Here is a 21,661-nt window from a genome sequence, read left to right as displayed (position 1 = left end):
CGATTAACTTCCTTTTACGCTTTTACCGACTAGACAGGCTTCCTGCACTTACCAACTTCTTTGGTACTCCAAAAGACTAGATAGAATTTCAAACTTGCTAATGCATCTTAGCTATGTAGATTTTGAAATTAAGTATATGATAAAATAGGAACTTTTAAGATCTAACCTTGAGAGAATGCAGTCCCTTCATACCTTTACTGATTAATTCGAAGTAGATGCACCTAACTTGGTAGGTAAGGTGCTTTCTTCATTTTTTGACTCAATTTCCTTCTTTTTCTAGATTTTTTGTAGTTTGATTTTTATCTCTTCATTATCTCCTCTGGGTTGATCTCTACAATCTTTAGCCAAGTGTCCAACTTTATGAAAATGAAAGCATGCCATTCCAGGATTTCTCCATGATCTTCAGTTGTTCATTCCAAACCTTATCATGCAGTTGGCACTTGTATGTCCATACCTTCCACAACATTCACACCATATCCTTGTATTGTGATCCCATGGTACTGCAGTATATTGTCGGTTAAGATCTGTGTGAGTTCGGTAGCTTCTAGTATTTGCTCGGTGTGAAGACCTCATATAGTTTTTCTGCTTAAACCAACACTTCTCGGTACTGTGACCATATCTATTGCAGTTTTTGCAAAACCCCTTGAATTTTGCCTTCTGAAAATTGCTAGCTGACTTTGTCCTACATTGTTTAGATGTGTGACCATACTTATTGCAATTGTAACAATAACCATCAGACCTAGTGACATTCGGTTGCTTACCTTTTCTGATTTGGCACATGTTGGCAGTATGTCCTTGCTTTCCACAGTAGTTGCAAATAGGCTTCTTTCCTTCGATGTTCTCCTTGTTTCCAGCTTGCTTTGATGATTCCCCTCTCTCGGTAGAGTTTTTTTCTTTGTAACCGAGTCCTACATCTTTGTTGGGTCTTCTTATATTTAGTTGCTCATCCAACATCCTTGATGCTTCATAACTTTTCTTCAATGTTTCTTTTGACTTCTTTTCTGCTTCAAGTTCATCGGTCAATCTTGATACTTCAAGTTTCAATGTTTGGTTCTCATTTTCTTTTAGAGTTGCTTCATGATGTGCATAACCCACTTGATCAGATAGATTATGTTGAATTCCAGTCATCCTTGTGATTTCGTCATCCTTTCCAGATACCAATGCTTCTAGCTGTTGTTTTTCTCTTTCTATATCCTTTATGTTATCTTCAGTTGTTCTCAATGCATCAAGATTTTTAGTCATCTGTGCACTGAAATACTCATGTTCCCTTCTCATTGCTTTCAGCTGTTCATTCAGTGCTTTGTTCTTTTCTTTCAATTCTACAATCATTTCTTCAGATTCTTCTAATATGCTGTTCTCAGATGATGTCTCAATTTGTTCCACCAACTCTTGTGAGTCCTGTAAATCATCAGACAATCTTCTTCTGACTTTTAGTGATCTTTGCATTTGTCTCTGCATATCTGCAATCACTTGATTAGCATGATCCAATTCTTCTTGAAGATTCACAATTCTCCAAGATTGTTTGTAGCCTTCCATTGATAAGATCTTTCTCTTTAGGCTGTTAAACCCTTTTCCAAGATTGAAGCTCTGATACCAATTGTTAGGTCTAACTAGGAAAGCTAATGTACTGAGAGGGGAGGGGTGAATCAGTACTTCAAAACTTTTTCTTCAAAAAAAATCTTACTGATAAACATAAATTGTAAACTGCTAATCTCATAATATAAAGCTAACACATAATTATATAAATAACATTCATACACATTTCACTCCATAACACAAATATTTTGGTTACACAGAAACTCTTTGTTAGAGAGAAAAACTGCGGTGAGGATGGCACCCACAACTTCACTACTGCAATAATAAAGGTTGCTCGGTTAGAGTTACATGTTTAGCTATTTCTGATAGCTTACCCTGTTAGGAGTATCAAGATCTTTAGATCTACCTTGCTAAATGATTTTACAATTTATAGACTTTGTTAGAGTCTTTTACCCTATTAAAGGTTTCTATTACAACTCAAATGATTCAATAAAATCTTTACAAATATCTGCAACTTTACATTTTAAATGTTATAACAGATTCTATGTGCTCAATATGAAATTACCTTGCTCATAGCATACCTCAGTAATTGATAAATCAACTCGGTAAACCCTTATGTTTACTCTGTCCCTTAAACTGTTCTCTGAAGACTTTCTCAGTGACCTTTGAATATCTTTGTCAGTCGTAGCAGTCAGAACTCAATGTGTCCTCTTATGATTTTCCTTTTTAACTCTTCTATCACACATCTCTCTCTTTTTGATTCTCAAATAATTTTGTATAAATAGATCTCTGGGACGGTGATCTGTTCATGCTTCAATCTTACAAACGAGATTCATCGAATGAATAAACATAGAAATTATTTCATTGGATAAACTTCCTCAAAATCATGCAAAATCTTGAAGTGCAATTTCCTATGGGATAACGGTTCTCTGTTCCTCGATTCTTGTAACACGTTTCCACGTATGTGTCCAGGGTCATTGAATCTGGTAACACGTTTCTACTCGGTTTAGATTACTCGACATACCTTCTTTGCTGCTCGGTAGACATAGAATGTTACTCGGTAGACAACTCGGTGTATACTTAACTCTGTGACTCCTTTCTTGTGTAACTGACTGCTTTAGTGCTTACCGACCGAATATTTCGCTAGTATTAACTGACCAGAGTATATAGGATGACTTTGGACATAAAACTAATGTCAACTTAGTAAATAATAATAGGAACTCCTTATTTTGGACCATGGCACCCCAAAATGAAATGGTCTTGCTCAATTAGGCCCTAATTCAAAATAGGGTTGGGGTTTTATCTCATTGGTAAGATTTGATCTTGTGGTTTTGCATAATCATCGGAGGTCAACCTAATTGGTAATTCTCCTGGAAACCCCTATATAAAGATATTTGATCAACCTAATTTCATCTAAGCAATATAACTCTCCATCCATTATCTACCTAAATTATTCTTGCATCCACAAAGCATTCATAATCAAACATTTTCAGAGATCTTCAAAGTTGCATATTCCTCATTCAACCATTGTGGAGAAAAATTATTTCAATCTTATGCAAACATGTGTATGTGTGAGTGTGCGTGAGAGAGAGAGAGAGAGATTGGGGTTTTGAGTTTGTCATGCCATTTCATATAACATTTGTCATTACATTCAAAGAGCAAAGCATCATCATTAACAATTGTAGATTTGGGGCATATTGTCTAACATTTATTTCAGTATTTGTATTATTTTATTCAAGGTTAATTCCTAAACTGGGGTTTGACACAAGCAAACCCTTATTCCCAACAATTTATCCTTTCTTTTTGTGTGCAAGAAACAAGTACAAAAGTGCATTTGAGAGGATCAACATGATTCACAGAGACAAACAGGTTCACCTTTTGACAACAAGAAATTTAGAGGACCATGGTGAATTGATACTACTTGGTCCCGAAAAATTAAGCTTAACTTCTAAGAACATATCTATAACATCTTATTGTGCCTAGACCTAGGTTGGTGTCTCCATACATCGGCTGTAGCTCCTTATTTATGCCAAATCTCTTCAATAAGCACTTATTTTACCTTAATTTCAACATTTTCACAATTCAACTTAGAAAGAGGGGCAAACACATCAGGTGAACCTAATCAAAATTTCAAACTTTTTCTCATTGGGATTAAGCCTAGATCTATTAGCTCAATCCCTCTTTCAATGCGGTGGTCTCTCAAGTAAAATTAGTGGTTTTGTTACCTAAATTGGTAAAACCCTAATTTTCACTATTATAGATACAAATTGTGAAACTTTAAGACAAATTATGAATTTCAAGTAAATATTGAAAAGGTTACAAACAAGATAAAATGTAAAAATTATTGATATGTGCATACAAATCAACATGTGTTAACCTTTACGACTGAAATGAAGGACAAATTTAAACAAAATGGTGAATCGTGGAGAAAACAAAAGAGAAAAGCTAAATAACAAGTTATCTTTTATTGCAATGTGTAAAGGTGAATCTTCTATTACAAAGGTGTATCTTCTATTCATGTTCTTAGCTCTCTAGTATCCTAATGATGGATCATGAAGTGTGATCTGAAACATTGATGCAAAAAAACTAGTACATAGTCTAATCCAGAAAGTTTGATATTACAAGCTATGGTTTGTGGAAATCTGATATCATTAATTAAGATGATTAAGGCCTATATTACACCATCAAATTGGAATTTCCGACCTATTTTTTAACCCAACCTTCCTTAAGACCATGTAGGCACTTGAAAACATTGACATTATGACTTGTGGCATAAATTGTCCTACTACAAGACAAATTATGAATTTAGAGTGAATATTGAAAAGCTTACAAAGAAGATAGAATGTTAAAACTATTGATATGCCCACATGAACCAATACATTATAACCCTCATGATTGGAATGGATAACAAATAAACAAAAGGGTGCATCGTGGAGGCAATAATAGAGAAAAATCAAAACACATTAATTTTTCTTTTTCATAATCATGATTTCATAATTGGTACATGAATTCAACCCATAGTAGAGAAGGATCTTATGATTTTGATTCATACATACAACTAACAAATCTTAAACTTATCCTCCCAAGATATACTAAGCATTTACCAACAAAAAATACTTATACGAAAAATCTATTTAAAGCCAATTCCTCTTAGAATTTTAACTATGTTAAATGTACTTCCATATATATTAAATTAACCTAAGCAAATCCTAGTCAATGATTCAATTTATCAATTCGTAGATAGATGGCCCAATAGGTTATCAAACTATTTGAACAACATAGCCCCAAAATAGACAAATTATTGACAATAACCCATTTCCAAACAATAAACATTTGAAAACCCAGTTGTAATTTGCATGAAAGTAACAAATTGACAATATCATCGGGCGACAATAAACCTTTGAAAACAAATATCCATAATATAGTTAGAGAACTATAAACTTAAATTAATAACTTAAGCAATAAGTCATAATACTGCCAAAACAAAAATGTTATAATTTTCCCTATAATATTTAATGTGCTTACGAACACGCAATTATTACTATTCATAAATACCCTTGGAAAACCTTTGTGATTCCTTTTTGCAGAAGTTAAAGAAACAAAAACCCTAACACATTAAACTTCAAGGTATAGAACACCAACAAGAACTATAAATCGAAAAATTCATAACAATATTAATTAAAGAAGCACCAACAAAACAATAGAATGTTCAAGTTATGGTATATAGAACAAAGACGAACAAATAATTAAAAACCACAAATGAAAGAAGCACCCACAACCAAGTGTCTTATGGTTCGTCACCTAAGTGAGGTAATAAAACCTCACTTGGGTTGAAAATCACTCATTGAGAACCTCGTAAACCTAACAGTGGTTGGCAATCTAATCCATAATGTGAAACTTGCAAAAAAGTTGAAGAGGAAGCATTCAACAAGGTCAAATGGGGAGCACAAAAACACATAGTAGACCATTCAGTAAATAAGTAAAGAACACGATATTTACTTTAGCAGACAACATCCCCATGAAGAAGAGGATGTAGCAACAACCCACCATCATCGAGCATTGCTTACACAAAAGAGGTGTGAAGAATATTTTAGAGTGAAGCATGTATTGGAACCTATTCAAATGAACACAAATCAGAGCCAACCAAATTTTGGTGTTTATTGAAATGAACACTCTAGAAGATGCATGTATGAAATGGGGAGTGGGTGAGTGAGACAAGTGAGTTTGTGAAGCAAATTTTGGTATATTGGAAGGCATATGTAATTAATGTGGTTGGTTAAGAGGGAAAGAGCAAATGACAAGTGATAAGTGTGAGGAAGTAGATGTTGTAGTTGGCAAATTGCCTACTTACCATGTTGCGTTATGAACATGTACTTGCAGTGTGCCATATAATGTCTGGTGGTGGTCCCAACTCATGATCGTTTTGCCATCCTAATGGGCAATTGTTTTACTTGTTTGATCAATGAGTAGCGTACACATGATAGATTGCTTCAACGTAAGCGAAATTGATTTTTTTTATGTCAACATAATTTTTTTAACATCATGATATATATATTTTATTAATTTTCGATCCATATGATACTCCATGTGAAACACCAAAAATAGCTCACTCCACTATAAACCCCTCTCCCTTAATATTGATCTCAAATGAAAAAATAATATTTGAAATGATAACTTGAGATTAAAGTGAATTAATAAAAAAAAAGAAAAAACAAAACAAATTGAATATATATGAACTAATTAATAAATGTGTGAAATTAGCTTCAACTTCAAGACCGTCAGTATTCACATAAAATTCTAATTGTATTGGGTAGATTCATATCAGCGAATTTCAAATTTATTTGTTGAACTATTGCGATCCGATCTGCGCATTCCATCAATCTGGGGAAATTTGGGATGGATGAAAGTTTGTTGCGCTGCAAAATCAGATGAGAAAAGGAGAAAAGTAACCAGCTAAAAACAGTTAAATCTGCATCTCAATTCCCTCAGCTCTATTAAAGAAATCACAATGAATAGCAATAGATTGTTTCCAGGGGTAAGTAATTAATATCTTCAATTCATTTCTGTGTGAATTTGGATCAGTTTTATGTGTATACCATCTAGCGTAAACAAGACAATGGAACAAATGGGTTTTAAGTATATTTTCTCCTTACCGTGCCAAACTAATGTAATGTGCTTGTGTGCTCTTCTGGGCTGTTGCACCATTTTACAAACTTAAAAAACTATCAGATTTCATCCTCTCGCGTGATTATGTAATATAATTTTTTTTTTCTTCCAGATCTATGAATTCCAAATACGATAGGCTTTTAATTAATCAACTCCGAACTTGAAGTTTTCTTATTGAAAATAAAAGAACCACATTTTCGGGAGAAAGAGTAAACCTGTAAATGACGACCGAACTCAGTGCAATTAGATTTGTCATTTGAAAAGAGAAATACCTAATTTTGACAGGAAGAGTAATTTGAACGAATTAAATTTGTCTTCATTATTTTTTGTTTTGGTAAATTCTTAATTCTGAGGTAATCGTTGGCATACTTTCCATGACGGAGATGTCTCTCTGTAATCAAATTCACCTGGACTTGTACCCGGTCTTGCTCACTGGGGTACACTGAACCTACCAAGTTTGTTGCTGTATTTTAACCAATTCCAATATTATATCTTGCTTCTTAGGATTGGAACCCAAGGCTTCGTTACGAAAGCACTAATACTCTTGCCACTTAAACTCGCCCAAGTTGACTAAATTCTAAGAAGAAATATTAGGGAAGAACTTGTATAGATCATATAGGTGGACTTTAGTCCTTAACGTAGTTACCCTCAAACCCAATGTCCTCATTGAAACTTTTAGGGTTGGGCTTAGGTTCGTTGTCTTAGATCAAACAATGTTATATGCAATATTCAGAATGATGGAAAGCTCCAAGGCATTGATTTGCATAGCGAATCTGGTGGTCAGTCAAGAAAAGCAGAGCCTTGATGCTCTAACGGCCATCTGCCCCATTTTAATATAATCCTTAATATAAAAAGATTACAAGAGGTCCTCATTGAAACATATAGGGCTGGACTTAGGTTCAAACTAACTTTATCTTAGATCAAACGATGTTATAAGCAATATTCATTATGATGGAAAGCTCTAAAGATTTGGTTTGCATTAGCGAATCCGGTGGCCAGTCGAGAAAAGCAGTGCCTTGACGCCCTAATGGTCATCTGTCAAATTTTGATAGAATCCTCAATATAAAAAGATTACAAGATGTGCTTAACTTGTATGGACCACCCGTCTCGTGTCCTAGTGCCTTAGTAATTAATGCTTATAATGAAGCAAACGCAAAATCAGATAAATCAATTGCAAAGAGCGTGGAAACTAAGTCTTATATCCATCATGGTTTTCTAACTGACTTAAAAATCCATGATGTTAAATGTCTTGGTGTGTGCACATGATTTTTTAGCTGATGAGGCTCAGGGATAAAGTGCTAACGTGCGCTTGTTAGGATGCTCAAGTTCAAAGTGCAGCAGCACAGAAATTCTCCCAGTGGAGATCTGCATCAATTGTCAGAGATAGGCAATCCAGACGACCCAGAGAAATTGCTCCACCCCTGTGGGAATGCAATCAGTGCAATGTTTATCTTACACAGATTTAAATAATCCTTCACCTAATTGTAAACAAGGACCAGTATTGTTTTGTACGAATTCAATAGAAATATTTTTACTCTATTGCATATTATTGTTGCAGAGTCGATTGCTACAAAACCCAAAAATTGTCCATGAAGAACTGAAAAACTTCTACTGAATTTTGATGTCTGGCTGGTATGACGTTATTGTCTTAAATTTTAATGCAAGAGATGGACATGGAAAATACTTGAAATCAAACATTTGCTTGAGGATTCAGTTTATATGGGAGTTGAGTTGAAAGGCCAATGATGATTATTTAAGGTTTTGCATGCCAAACATCACTTACCAAGGATAATCTGGCTATCTATTACTGTTAGAATAGAGCATGAATAAAAGATATCCATCCGTTTATTCAATATAGGCTCATGAATCCAAAGGCAACCCTGGGGATGCCGGCTATGGATGTTTAATAAGGGATGACAAAGGGAATATGGTTAGTGGAATTTATGGGTACATTTGAATTGCAAGCAACAATGAAGCTGAATTCAAGGCCCTAGAGAGATGTCTGAAACACTGTATGGAACAGAAATATGGTCAGGTAGATATCGAAAGGGATTCACAGATTACAATAAATGCTGTAATGGATGAGAATGTTCCTAATTGGAAACTAAATAGAAATTTGAAGCAAATATTGGAATACATAAAACAAATACCGGAATATAAAATTGGGCATGTCTATCGAGAAGCTAACAGAGGAGCAGATTTCTTGGCAAATATGGGAGTGGTATTGAAAAAAAGAGAGGAAAAAATCACTCGAGTTGTGACAGGGGACGGACTGGAACAAATAATAAAGGATGAAAAGGGGACAGTTAAACAGAGGAATAAATCAGGTGTAGGATAATTCCAAGGATAGTCGAGCGTTGATGTGAACTAAGGGTACAATGATACAAAGAACAGAGTACTGCCACTGGTGATGACACGGCTACCACAAAGCAGAAACAGCTAAGCAGTGAAGTGAAAAGAGGAAGGAATGCTGATCATCTTCATTCCCAAGGTACTGATGAGCCTGCAATGCCAGAGGTAATCGCCTTGCCTTCTGGGCTGAAGATATGTCTAAGCAGATAAACACATTATGCTCGAAAATAGGAAGAAATGGGAAATCAGGAAGAGAGTCATCAACGGAAACCTGGACCCTTTTCGCAGACTTTTGAGCTCAGAATACAACTGGCTCTCGGCCGCAGCTGCTGTTCATGTTACAGAGATAGGGGAGAACCTTGTGGTCATTCTCCATGCTTTGGAACATTAGATTGTAGGACTATGCCAGATGGATCTTTGCAGAATAATGTAATTGAAGCTATCCCCTTTGATAGCACTTATCTATAAAAGAATAAATAAATATAGGCTCATGAATCATAATGCATGTTTACCTAGCACAGCTTGTTCCAAACATTCCAGCAGCCAAGAAAACAGGCAAGATCAGCCAAAACATTTTCCTTGGATTTGAAGAAATTCCGATCAGAGTGCAGCTGCTCAATTATCTGGGAATGTTTTGTGTATCTTGACAGTCTTTGGAACTTATTTGCATAGTAGCTTCATGCACATACTTGCTGACATCAGCAGATCTGTTCACGTGGACCTTTTCAGCCATGGAACACAATGCAATTCATCAAGAATCTCAGCCGATGTGAAGTTGGGAGGCCAATGGTTTGGAACGACTGTGACAACTTCTTGTTCATGTATTTACATTGGTGAGAGGACATGTAACTGAATATTTGTTGGCAAATCATTTGTATGTGTTCAACCCTTTCTGGTTATAGGAATCTGTAATGTCCCCTTTTTGAAATAGGATTTAATAATAAATTAAAACATAAACTAATAAAAATATAATATAATATAATTAATATATAATTAAGTTAACGAGTGGCCAAAAGGCAAGGAATGAAGAGTTGTGACTCTCTCAAACATGAGATATAAGAGGGAGAAGAGATCATTTGAAAAGGGAAGGAAGAGGGAAGAAATGAATGAAGCATGTGAATCAAGGAAGGAGTAATGGAAGAAGGAAGGAATGGGAAGTAGATAAGGAAGTGTCTCTTTCAAAGGGCGAGAATTATGAAGGAGTGTACTATTTTAAAGGGCGAGAATTATGAAGGAGTGTACTATTCCTTTCAAAGGGCGAGAATTATGAAGGAGTGTACTATTTTAAAGGGTGAAAATTGTGAAAGGTTGTCTCTCTTGCCAAAAGGCAGGCTTTATGAAGAGATGTGACCTCTCCCTCACATGGGAAGCTATAAAGGGAAGAATGTTCATTTGAGAAAGAGATGGAAGGGAGATCAATTTGGAGCATATTATATTATTCTCAAAGGCAGCAATGGAAAGTTGTGACTCAATTGTTATGAAAGGAGGTGCCTCAATTCCTATGAAATGTGATGGTTCTTCCACCAATAAAGTATAAAGGAGAGATCGTTCCAAGCATTCAAGGATCACTCACACAATCATCACTTATGGATCCACAAAGGCAATCATCAATTATCAAATCAAGCAAATAATCTATCAGCAAATCATATTATCAAATCAGTATTCACCAATATGTGAAACCAGCATTCATCACATCATCACTTTTCAATCACCTAATCAACCATCACTTAATCATCACTCACCAATACTTAAAAGTTATACAATTGAAGTAATTCAATCAATCAATCAATCATTCATACAAATTGCAATCATTCAACAACAATACATCAATCATCAAGTGAAATCAAATAAGATTGAGGAATTCAGATTAGATCATGGACTAAGAACTAATCACAGCAATCAGCGAACAAGGAACAAATAATCAGAATCTGAAATGTATCAGCAAACACATATTCAGGATCAGACTCTCACTAATCTGATTCAGACCTGTTATAATCAGCATCTAATAATCTGAATAATAGCTCTTTTAGTTTATATTTAGCTTATGCATTAATTGTCAATATTTATTTCTTATATACAAATATGTATGATTGGATATAAAGTGCATATGTCTGATTAATAAATCTGTTTGTGAACCCCCATCATGTATGGAAGGAAGGAGGTGTATGGAAGAGGGGAATCATGAGGATGGCCATCTAGGTAGGTCACCTTGAGTGGATGATCATGTTGCCTGCCATTGAGGCCAAGAGGGACAAAGTTCCGCTCTTGGGCTTAGATAGGACAATCAAGAAACCCCATTACGATCTCCTCTTTGAGTCTACAATGATGGCTATTGACCTTAGGAGATGAGGCATGAATAGGGAAAGCATGTACAAGCACCCCACTAGGCAGGCCACCCCGAGTGGATGTCCATGTTGCTTGCCATTGGGGACAAGAGGGCCAAAGTTCCCCTCTTGGGCTTAGTGTGGGATGGCTTTGGGTGGACCTATCATGCTTCTTCCCCCATACCCTAATATGTTTGAATAGTAAGAAGTAATATAGATATTGTATTTGTTGATTTAAAGATTATTATATGTTATTATCTTATCCTAATAATGGGAGATATATATTTGTATGTGAATCCTTGGTCATGGTTGCAAGATCTAAATCCAGACCCTTATTGTTTAAAGAAGATATTTTACTTGATAAAGAAGTTAACTCTAACCCTAACTTGTTGCAATGGTGATTCTAGGGCACAATCTAAGGTAAATCTGAAAGGGGACATTATAGAATCCTCATTCCTTACCACACTATTTGGAACACTATTGTACCTTATTCATTTTTCATTGTGAGCAGAAATAGCATATATTTGTTAGGGACCTTTGCTTGCATATCTCAATGGTATGTTCGTTTACTAATCTTTGTCTTCCTTTATATGATCTAGAAACCTGTCTTTCTCAAGACAAGTTTGTCCCCTAGACTACCTATGATTTGGATCATTAGTATGAGAGCCATGTTTTTTACTGTTTGAGTAATTAGGATATTCACCTAATTAATTATCTAAATAGGTCATTATTATATCACTTAAGCTAAATTTAGGAGTGTTTTTTGGTTTTATTAAATTAGGCTAATAATAGCTCATGTTGTCTCATTCATTATGATGTTGACACTTGGCTCTAGGTAATATAATCTTGTCTTAGGGTTTGCATCTAGGGTTTCTTAATCCTTTGTATAAGGATTCATTCATTCATTGTAATCATAATCTTTTGGGCATCAATACTTCTCAAGTTGAGCAAATCGATCTTGTTTGATCTCCATTTGTGACAAGTGTTTTGCTTGTGGGTGATTCGTGGGCTTGTGGGGTTGAACAAATAACCCCAACATTCACATGCTAGTAAAAACACATGCACAATAGCAGAAGGAATGTTGTCAACTCACTTCATCTTTTGAGAAGGGTAAAATGGTAGGTGCAAAGAAAGCATTAGAACTGTTTTTTGATGTTTGAAGAATGATCAACGAAGCTTTGGAAGCATAGTGCCAACTTGAATCCATGCCACGACACCTTTAACATCTTGTTTCTAGGCAACCCAAAGCATTTTCAAAATACTAGTCAACTTGGACATCCTAACAATTTCAGACAACTAGGCCGCAATTGGAAGTGTATTTCTCTATTAGTCACTTCCTAGTTTTAGAGAATATTTCTTTTGTGGCATTGGATTTGTCTATTGTAATGTCAAGTTGTGGCATATGCTTAGTGCACATCACAAATGGGATATGAAACTTCTTTGTTAGCACCTTGTAGGAGGAATACTGCCCCCTGACACTATGTAGATGGCATATGAAATTTTAACAATTGTATTAGTGTAAGAAACAACTAGTTGATGAGTACATCAACAAGTTCCATGAGCACTATGTGTGCCTACATGTAAACACTCTTGAGAAACACAAGGTACTCAAGTACATAAGCGGGTCATTGCCTTACATCCATGCAAAGATGGAGTTTATAACTTTGTAAACATTGAGTCAAGCATTTTGCAATGCATCTAAGATTGAAGCCCATGGGAAGCTCAAGCAGATTTTTCTTCATGCAACAATAAGCCTAAGCCACTTTCAAGCCCTTTGTGTAGAAGCAAAATTCTCTAGTGAAGAAACAACAATGGAACTCCAAGTCATCCACTTGGAACTCTAAAGCCACAACATCATCCATCCAAGCAAGGTAAGAAATGGTGCCATTGCTATCGCATGAGTTCCCATAGTGATGTTGAATGTCATGTGCAAAAATCTCTCATTGCACGAGCCACATCAAATCCCACATAGCCTTAGGAGATTGATTAGGAGGTATATTGACTCAACACAAGTGTCTCTAAAATTGCATTTTTGAGGAATTTGAGTGTTTCCTCCATCGAAAGTGCTGGGTCAACAAATGACAATTGTTTATCCTCATCAATAATGTTAGCCAATAGAACATCATTGTGCAAGATGTAGTCCAATATTTGGGTCTTTCTATTGAAGTGTACCTTAGACAATACTCTCTAGGATGATTACAACAAGGTAAGGATATTTTGGTAAAATGTCAATGTCCTTTCAAGTATGAAGTTAAACCCGTGCAAGGCATAGTCACTTGTGACATCATGCTGCTAGAAGCTTGCTACATACTACTTGGGAGGCTATATATATATGATAGAGATGGTGTGTATCAAGTGAAGACACATTTATGGATCATTCATGTTAGTGATTGATATCCTATCTTCATGAATCTTCACTAATGACCAAAGTAGGCGTCGTATTTGCCAAAACAATGTCACAAGATCATTTCACACACATAGAAGTTTGTGCATCTCATAGTTTTCCTCGAGACACTTGTGCAAGAAAGGAAGTGCGCATTGGTAGCACCCAAAGTTGCACAAACATCATCATAGTAGCAACAACTTGATGGGATGTTGCATTATTACAAGGATGTCTTTGAGGGGCACAAAATCTTGTTACAAAGTCTGTTGTGCAACACAAGATTAGTTTAGTTCTTAGATGCTGTCTTTCAAACAGTCCTTCATATTGCAAGTACATTTGGGAGAATGATGAAGTTTGACATCCAATTCAAGAGTTGATTGATTAGGGCAAGATTTCTCCATGTGGTAGTCTAATAATTCTTGTGCCAAATAATGATGGCACATGGTATCTTTGCATTGACTATCGTGTGCTTAATAAGATCACAGTGAAGAATCAATAAACTCTTCCATGCATGGATCACCTCTTGGGCTAGATCTATTGTGCACAATTATTCACGAAGATCAATCTCAAATCAAGGTATCTCAAATTATTAGATCATCTTGAAGATGTTTGGAAGACAACATTCAAATGGATGGATGGTTATGCCTTTTAACTTGATCAATGCTCCAACAAATATTCATGTGCTTGATGAATGACATATTGTAATCCTTCATCAACTCCTTTGCCATTTTCTACTTGAATGATATTCTAATCTTTAGCAAGACTTGGGAGGAGCATTTGGAGCACGCCTCGTGTGTCTTGGATACTTTGTGCCAAATTCAGCAAGTGTACCTTTGACATGACACAAATTCAATATCTAGGCTACATCATTAATCGCACAAACATCCTTGTAAATTCAAAGAAAATTAAGGTGATTTGAGATTGGTCAACTTTGTGCAACCTCATTGAATTACATAACTTTCTTGAATTTGCTGACTTCTACTATAGGTTTGCCCTTAGATTCTCACATTGTTTGGTCACTTAATTAATTCATGGGCACCAAGGCAACATTCATTTGGACACATGTAATAATGTGATTTTGAGGAGTTCAAGTAGTACTTCTGCATGATGCCTATATAGTGATGCTTAACATTCATGCAGTCGACACCATACTCACTTAGGATGGGCATTTGGTCACCTACCATTTGAAGACATTTAGCAACATGCTGCAATTCTACTCCACCTATGAGAAAGAACTACATGCCATTGTTCAAGTTGTTAAGCAATGGTGACATTACATTTTGGGTAAGGAGATATTCATTTTGATCATAAGCCACTTCAATTTTTGCACATAGAGCAAGTTGGAAGTGGATGACATACTTGCAACAATTTCATTTGGTGATCAATCATAAGAAGGGGAAGACAATAAGGTAGCAAATTACCTTGACAGACTACTAGTTTAAGTGCTCATTGTAGTGTTGGACTTGGGTGGCCACAACTTTGCCAATTGGGAGAATCTTTACCTAATAGGTTAGAAATTTGCATAGACATATGTTACTCTTATGCAAGTTAAATAGGTTGGAAGTGGATGACATACTTGCAACAATTCCATTTGGTGATCAAGCATAAGAAGGAGAAGACAATAAGGTACCAAATTACCTTGGATAGACTACTAGTTTAATGCTCATCATAGTGTTGGACTTGGGTGGCCACAACTTTGCCAATTGGGAGAACCTTTACTTAATAGGTTAGAACTTTGCATAGACCTATGTTGCTCCTATGCAAGTTAATTAGTTTGGTGGATTTCATTTGAGTGATCGGCTTTTGTACAAGATGAGACATCTTTGTGTTCCAAAAAGCACACCTTGCCAACTACTCATTAAGGAGGCACTCTATGCCAAGATAGCTGGACACTTTAGCATTAGCAAGATTTTGGTAGTGCTATGACACTTTTATTGGTCTTAGATGCATGCAAACATTGAGTGTCACGTCATGTCCTACATACCATGTTGCATTCCAAGCTCACGAGTAGGAAGCTTATGCTTTACACATCTCCAGCAATTCGGCAAAGGCCTTAGGAATCTATTAACATGGATTTTGTGAGTGGAATCCCTATGAAAAAAAATGGATTTCACGAGTGAAATCTTTATTAAAAAGCATCAAAATGTTTCAGTAATTGTTGTAGTGGATATATTTTTGAAAATGGCCATCATGGTTGCTTACAAGAAAGCATTGCAATGTAGAAAATTGCATGTCTCTTCTGCAACCAGGTATGGGTACATTTTGGGCTACTCACATGTATTGTGTTTGATCATGATCCAAGATTCATTAGCACATTTTGACAATCCTTGTGGAACTAATTAGATACACAATTGGATCAGTCCACAACCTTTAATCCATAGACAAATGGTTAGACAAATGTAGTGAATTGCACATTTTTGCATGAATTGTGCATCCGTACCTAGACATCTAACATGCCTACAACAGAGCTTTTCCTGGTTCTATTAAGCATATTCCTTTCCAAACATGTCTTGGGTTCTAGCCTTCAGGACCCTTTGACATATCCTATTCCATACCATTGCATTTGGAGTCACACACATAAGAATGAGAAGCAAATAGAACATTGAAATTCCTGCAACACATTCAAAGTGGTCATCAATAGGTTCTCATGCACTAGTAGCAAAAATTAAAGAGCACCATGACATGCACCGCACACCTCCCTTATTGAAGATAGTGATGAAGTCTAGTTGCATCTTTAGGAGGAACACTTTTAGGATCCACATCGGAATATGAAGCCTCTGTGCAATGTTCCATACACTATTTTGCAAGCAATTATTGAGAATGTGCTTTTCTTGATCCTTGACAATTCTTGGTTTGCATCTGTCATTCATCATACAACTCCTCAAGCCATACTTTCCTCCTCTTCTTGAGCAGGTGTCAACTGAACGTCTATCAAACTTGGACCTTGAGCAGTTGCTTACTATTGCACAAGATGAGTGTTGGTTGAAAATTTTGTACACTTGGGAAAATATACAAAATTGTGGCTTCAACCACAGTGTGTGAGTAAAACTCTCCTAATTAAGGGAAGGCTCCCCCTATCTATATCTAATACTAAAACTAAAGCTGGATGAAACAATAGCCTTTCTTCTCTTTTCAAGAAAGCTAATATCCTTTTCTCTTCACGGAAAAGTGATAGCAATTTATGGTAAAACAATAGTAACAACTTTTAAAATAAATGAGAGAAGGGAAATGAAGTTTCTTGAAAGTTCAAAGACTTCTGTCACTTCCTTCGGGACGGGACAACAATGTCAAGCTCAAAGTCTTGAATATATGAGGTCCTATCTACCCTTTTCTATATTAATGATATTCAGAATAAATTGTATTAGCACAAAGACTGAAATACCTTATTCTCTTTTACATGAAACAGTAAGAACTAGTAAGAGCTCAAAGACTCACAACTATTTCTTCCAAAATCTACTTCTAAACTCTCTTAAGAACAAGTGCAAGCACAAAGTCTTACAACTCCCCTCAAAAGAATATTTACTTTAATTTATATTAACATCCAATACTTGCAGCTCAAAGACTGCAAATCAAATTCGATTAAGCTCTTTATAAAACACTTGCAAGAAAGATAATATGGAACACAAACTCAAGAATGTAGCACAAAGACTGAACGCTTGAGCAATCTTCTTCTATTTCTTTCAATTCTTAAATTCACACATAAAAGCTCAAAGACTTCTTTGCTGCAAATTTGATGGAGTTTTTGCTTGCTTTCCAAAAGAAAAAAATTACAATAGCCCCCCTCTAGTATTTATAGGAGAGGAGTCATGAGAAAAAAGGTGGGAGGATCCCAACTAACTTGAGAAATTCTCTCAACCACCAAGACCTATTCAATAACTAACTATGACTTATTCAAAGTTACAAGTCCTATTCTAAATTGACTTGTAACTTGTCTATTTGTAATTACAAAAACGCAAGTAATGACTTAACTTGCAATTTTACAAAAAATGTAAGTAAAAGTGACACTTGCAATTACAATTTTTGACATTACATGTAACTTGTCAAAACCAAATTACAAATGCATAATTAATCTAAGTGTCCAAAGACACGACTCTAATTACATCATCCTTTGTCTATGACGATCTTCATGCTGCTAGAACTTGAAGTATTCTGGATTGGTAAAGACATCTCGAACCGGAATGGGAATTTGCATCCTTAATAATCTTTGTGTCCTTGGCCAACAAACTTCAACCTTATCTTCTTGCTTGGGGTAGTACTGGCTTTTTAGGAGGGAAAGGGCTGCATTCCTCTTTTCATGTCATGACCATCTTTGTCTTGAAAGCATTCTATAATTTGCATCCATGAATTGTTGTTGTATCTCTTCTTTGTATCATCCTCCAATCTTGAAATCTGCTTGCAAAATAAGGCCCATGCCTTAATCCATTGATTTGGTAGATCGTGTATGTGAACAAGACTGACATGGGAAGGGATAAATTGATGCAAAAATGGATTGACAAGTGAATTTCGGGTTCTGGAAGCTGCATTACATGTGTGGGAAAAACAAGAGCATTAACTTGCAATTGTGGAGAACAAACATGCAACTTCATATGTGTAATGGGTAACTACAAGTTTGCACTTGCAATTGGACCTTTAAAACTCATTTTCAAGTGTTTTTTGAGTGCATTTTGGACCAATTTCGGGTTCTGGATGGCTCACTGCAAGTGAAGACTTTAAATGGGAAAAATGAATGAAGGTGTGAAATGAGTGGATGAAATGGTGGGAATGGTATGTACGGATGATGGTAATGAATATGAGTGAAAATGAAAAGATTTTGGGAAGATCATCTTTATGAAAATGGGAAGAACTTTCAACTTGTAATCAAGCTTTAAAAACCCAATTTTGAAAGGATGAACATTTTTTCAACTTTGAAACTCGGAATTTCAACAAAAGATGGTTAAGATTTTTCAACCAAAGGGGTAGATCAACTATTTTCATCTCACTTGCAATCGGGTTTTTAAATCCTGAATGCAAGTAAAGAGGGAAAATGGGGAAAGACAATGCAATTCACAAATTGCTTTGCAAACTTGGAACAAAGGGGAAAATCTCTCACACAACCGATTTTAGGCAAGAACTAACAAAACTAACATATATACAAATTGATTAAGGAAACCAAAACAAACTTGTTGACGTGTCTGAAATCGCATCGCCACGGTTCCATCCGGCCAATGCAGAATAGAATGATCTCGCAGAGTATCCTATCCTCTCTTGAGATAAGCAAATCCCTAATGCTGTTTCTTTGATCAATGGGGACGACCTCAAGGTTTTGATTGTCAGGTCTTGACTGCGGGATAACTCAGTGATCGATGTGTTTTGCTGGGAGCACAAGGGGACTCACTATTTTGCAACAAGGTGGTCTGTTGTGATCCTCAGACTACGAAATAAAATTAAAAGGGAAGGGTTTAGGAAGCCTAAGGACAAGGATGATAACAGCTGATTCAGCGGGTAGACAAACTTCGATAAACTAGTTCTTGTTTCGCCAGAGATACCCTCACAACTAGACAAAAACGGTGCAAGCTCCAAGGGATGAAGGATTTTCAGACCGGAGACACTCGTTTTAGGCACCCAATTCCGGCGCAGCCTAAGACGAACACCTACAGTTGAACTAAGCACAGTTTGGGTTCAAACTAACCATGCATGGTGACCTACAATCAGCAGACCCCCAATGGTATGAACCAGAAATGCATCAAATGCCCCTCCACACTTCACCATTAAAATCCCTGCACTCTAAAATTTAGCCAGCTGAAAGAAACCATGCAAACAGGATGAAAACAAGACAATAAACACCAAATCAATGTTTATATATTGATTTCAGCTGCCTATTACAACAATTTCTGCAGCATCTCTATGCTACTGCTAAGATCTAACCTATTTTATCTTCTAAAATCTAACTACAAAATTCTAACCAACTTTCTAACTATCTAGCAAAAATCTCTAACCCTTTACAAAAGAAAGGCCTCTGCCTTTTATAGTTTTTACAATATTGAATCAGAGGCTAGGATTGACTGCATCCAAGGGCTGCAACCTGCCATCCAAAAGCTGGCAGCCTTAACCCATGCCCATTAAACTCTTAGTCATCTATCCAACTACTATCCCAACTACCTGCCACTATTTGTATTCAATTTGAGTCTATCCGGTAGTTGGACATAACTGCCCACAAAAATATCATGCGCGGGACCCACAGGCAGTTTTACAATAAAACAGTTTCAGTTCACAGAAACTGAACTTCTGGAATTAAATCCAGCTATGTGCTTTTCCTGAGAACGCATGATTGTTGCATTCGGAGTGTTCTTCGATCTTTGGTGGTGAACTTTAACTTGTTGCCCAGGTGGCACACTTCCCAATGCTTCATCGCTTTGATCCTGCACTGCATCTTTTCTCCTCCAGCTTCTAGCACCTTGCCTTGGTTGCGATCCTTCTTCGATTTGCATTTTCAAGCCTTCGCTTGGTTCTCTGCGATGGCGTCCTGCGACTTGCAAACAATCAACTTCGCTTTAATAAATCAATTTGAAAAATTAATTAATTTAATTAATCAAACATTAAATTTCTAAACGTCTGGCTTAGTCTCGGTGAAGCTCTTTGTGAGATGTATCTTGAAACTCGATCTTTAATTTGCTCTCTTGAACGAAATTCAGGCGAATCAAAACTTTGAGAGATTTTGTTTTATTTAAGTGTCAATGCCCAACTTAGCCTTTCGGGCCCTTTGGAAGCTTTTGCAAGTTTATCATCTTGGCCATGAAGTGATATGAGCGAACTTTGTTTTAAGTTGAACGTCTTTATGCAAACTTCGGGCCTTTGGGGGCGATTGCAAGGTTTATATACTTCGCGGTTTTACCTCCAGTTGAATTTCGGCGCTTTCAACCCTTTTTCAAACTTTATATTTTGCGATTTACCTTCTTCATGCAAACTTCGGCGTAATAGATGGTATTTTAGGGCTTGAACATTTCGTGATCTTCAAATTTATGCTGCTGAAGTTTGGCGATATCGCCATCTTTGCAAAGTTTAAACTATATCATTTTCGACCTCCTTCATGGGTGAACTTCGACGATTCTTACACTTTTGCAATTTTTTAACCTTTTCGCGATTTTTAGAGCTTTATCAAACTTCGAGGTTTTCAGAGCATTTTCAAACTAGAAAGGTTCGCGATTTTGCGCCTTTCGCCAAAGTTCGGGGAAATTAGAGCTTGGTTCAAAGTTAAAAAAGGTTCGGGATATTCAAATAGTTGAATTTCGACGATAAATGAGCCTTTTCAAACCTCCTAACTTTTGCAATTTCACCTTTAGTTGCCGAACTTCGGCGTTTTGGAGGGTCTTTTTAGATTTTTAACTTTGCGATTTCCCTAAGGCGTCGAATTTCGGGGTTTGGACATGGTTTGCAAAGTTTATAAATTTCCCACTTTACGCCTTATTGGCGAGTTTTGGAATTTAGGTGGTTTTTGCGAACTTGATAGCTTTTGACACTTTCAGCCAGTTTGCAAACTTATAAATTTTTTGCAATCCATCCATTATTGGCGAATTTCGGGATTTTGGGCACTTTTGCAAACTTCGGAGATTTTAGCCACTTTGCCAATTTCGGCCTGGGAGGTCATTTGGGAGTTCTCCAAATTTCGACTTGCTAAGGTATTTCGTGAAATTTAGACTCTTCGTTTATCTTCTTCATGTTCGGCATGTTGGAACGTTTTGTAAATTCTAAATTTCGGCTTACTGCAAGAAAATGCGCGAATGTGGAATCCCTTATCATTTTCGGCCCTTTTGTGAGTTTGAAGTTCGCAATATGGCCCTAGAGGCCGAATTTGGTTTTAGCGGCACTTGACCCTTCATATCCCCTTCCTCTTCCGCAAGGACAGACAGGCACAAATTGGGGG

General features: G+C 36.3%; 1 protein-coding gene across 1 annotated transcript in view; it reads left to right on the top strand.

The window, feature by feature from the left end:
* The first annotated feature begins 6,313 nt into the window (after positions 1-6,313).
* LOC131070816 (rhomboid-like protein 19) overlaps positions 6,314-21,661 on the top strand; it is an 86,948-nt gene continuing 71,600 nt past the window's right edge. The window contains exon 1 of the mRNA XM_058006474.2: positions 6,314-6,571. Coding sequence (XP_057862457.1) covers positions 6,545-6,571 — 27 coding nt within the window. The 5' untranslated portion in view covers positions 6,314-6,544. The remainder of the gene's footprint in view (positions 6,572-21,661) is intronic.

The sequence above is a fragment of the Cryptomeria japonica genome, chromosome 11, assembly GCF_030272615.1.
Source record: "Cryptomeria japonica chromosome 11, Sugi_1.0, whole genome shotgun sequence".
In the NCBI taxonomy this organism is placed as follows: domain Eukaryota; kingdom Viridiplantae; phylum Streptophyta; class Pinopsida; order Cupressales; family Cupressaceae; genus Cryptomeria; species Cryptomeria japonica.
This window is presented reverse-complemented; position numbering and strand designations above follow the sequence as displayed.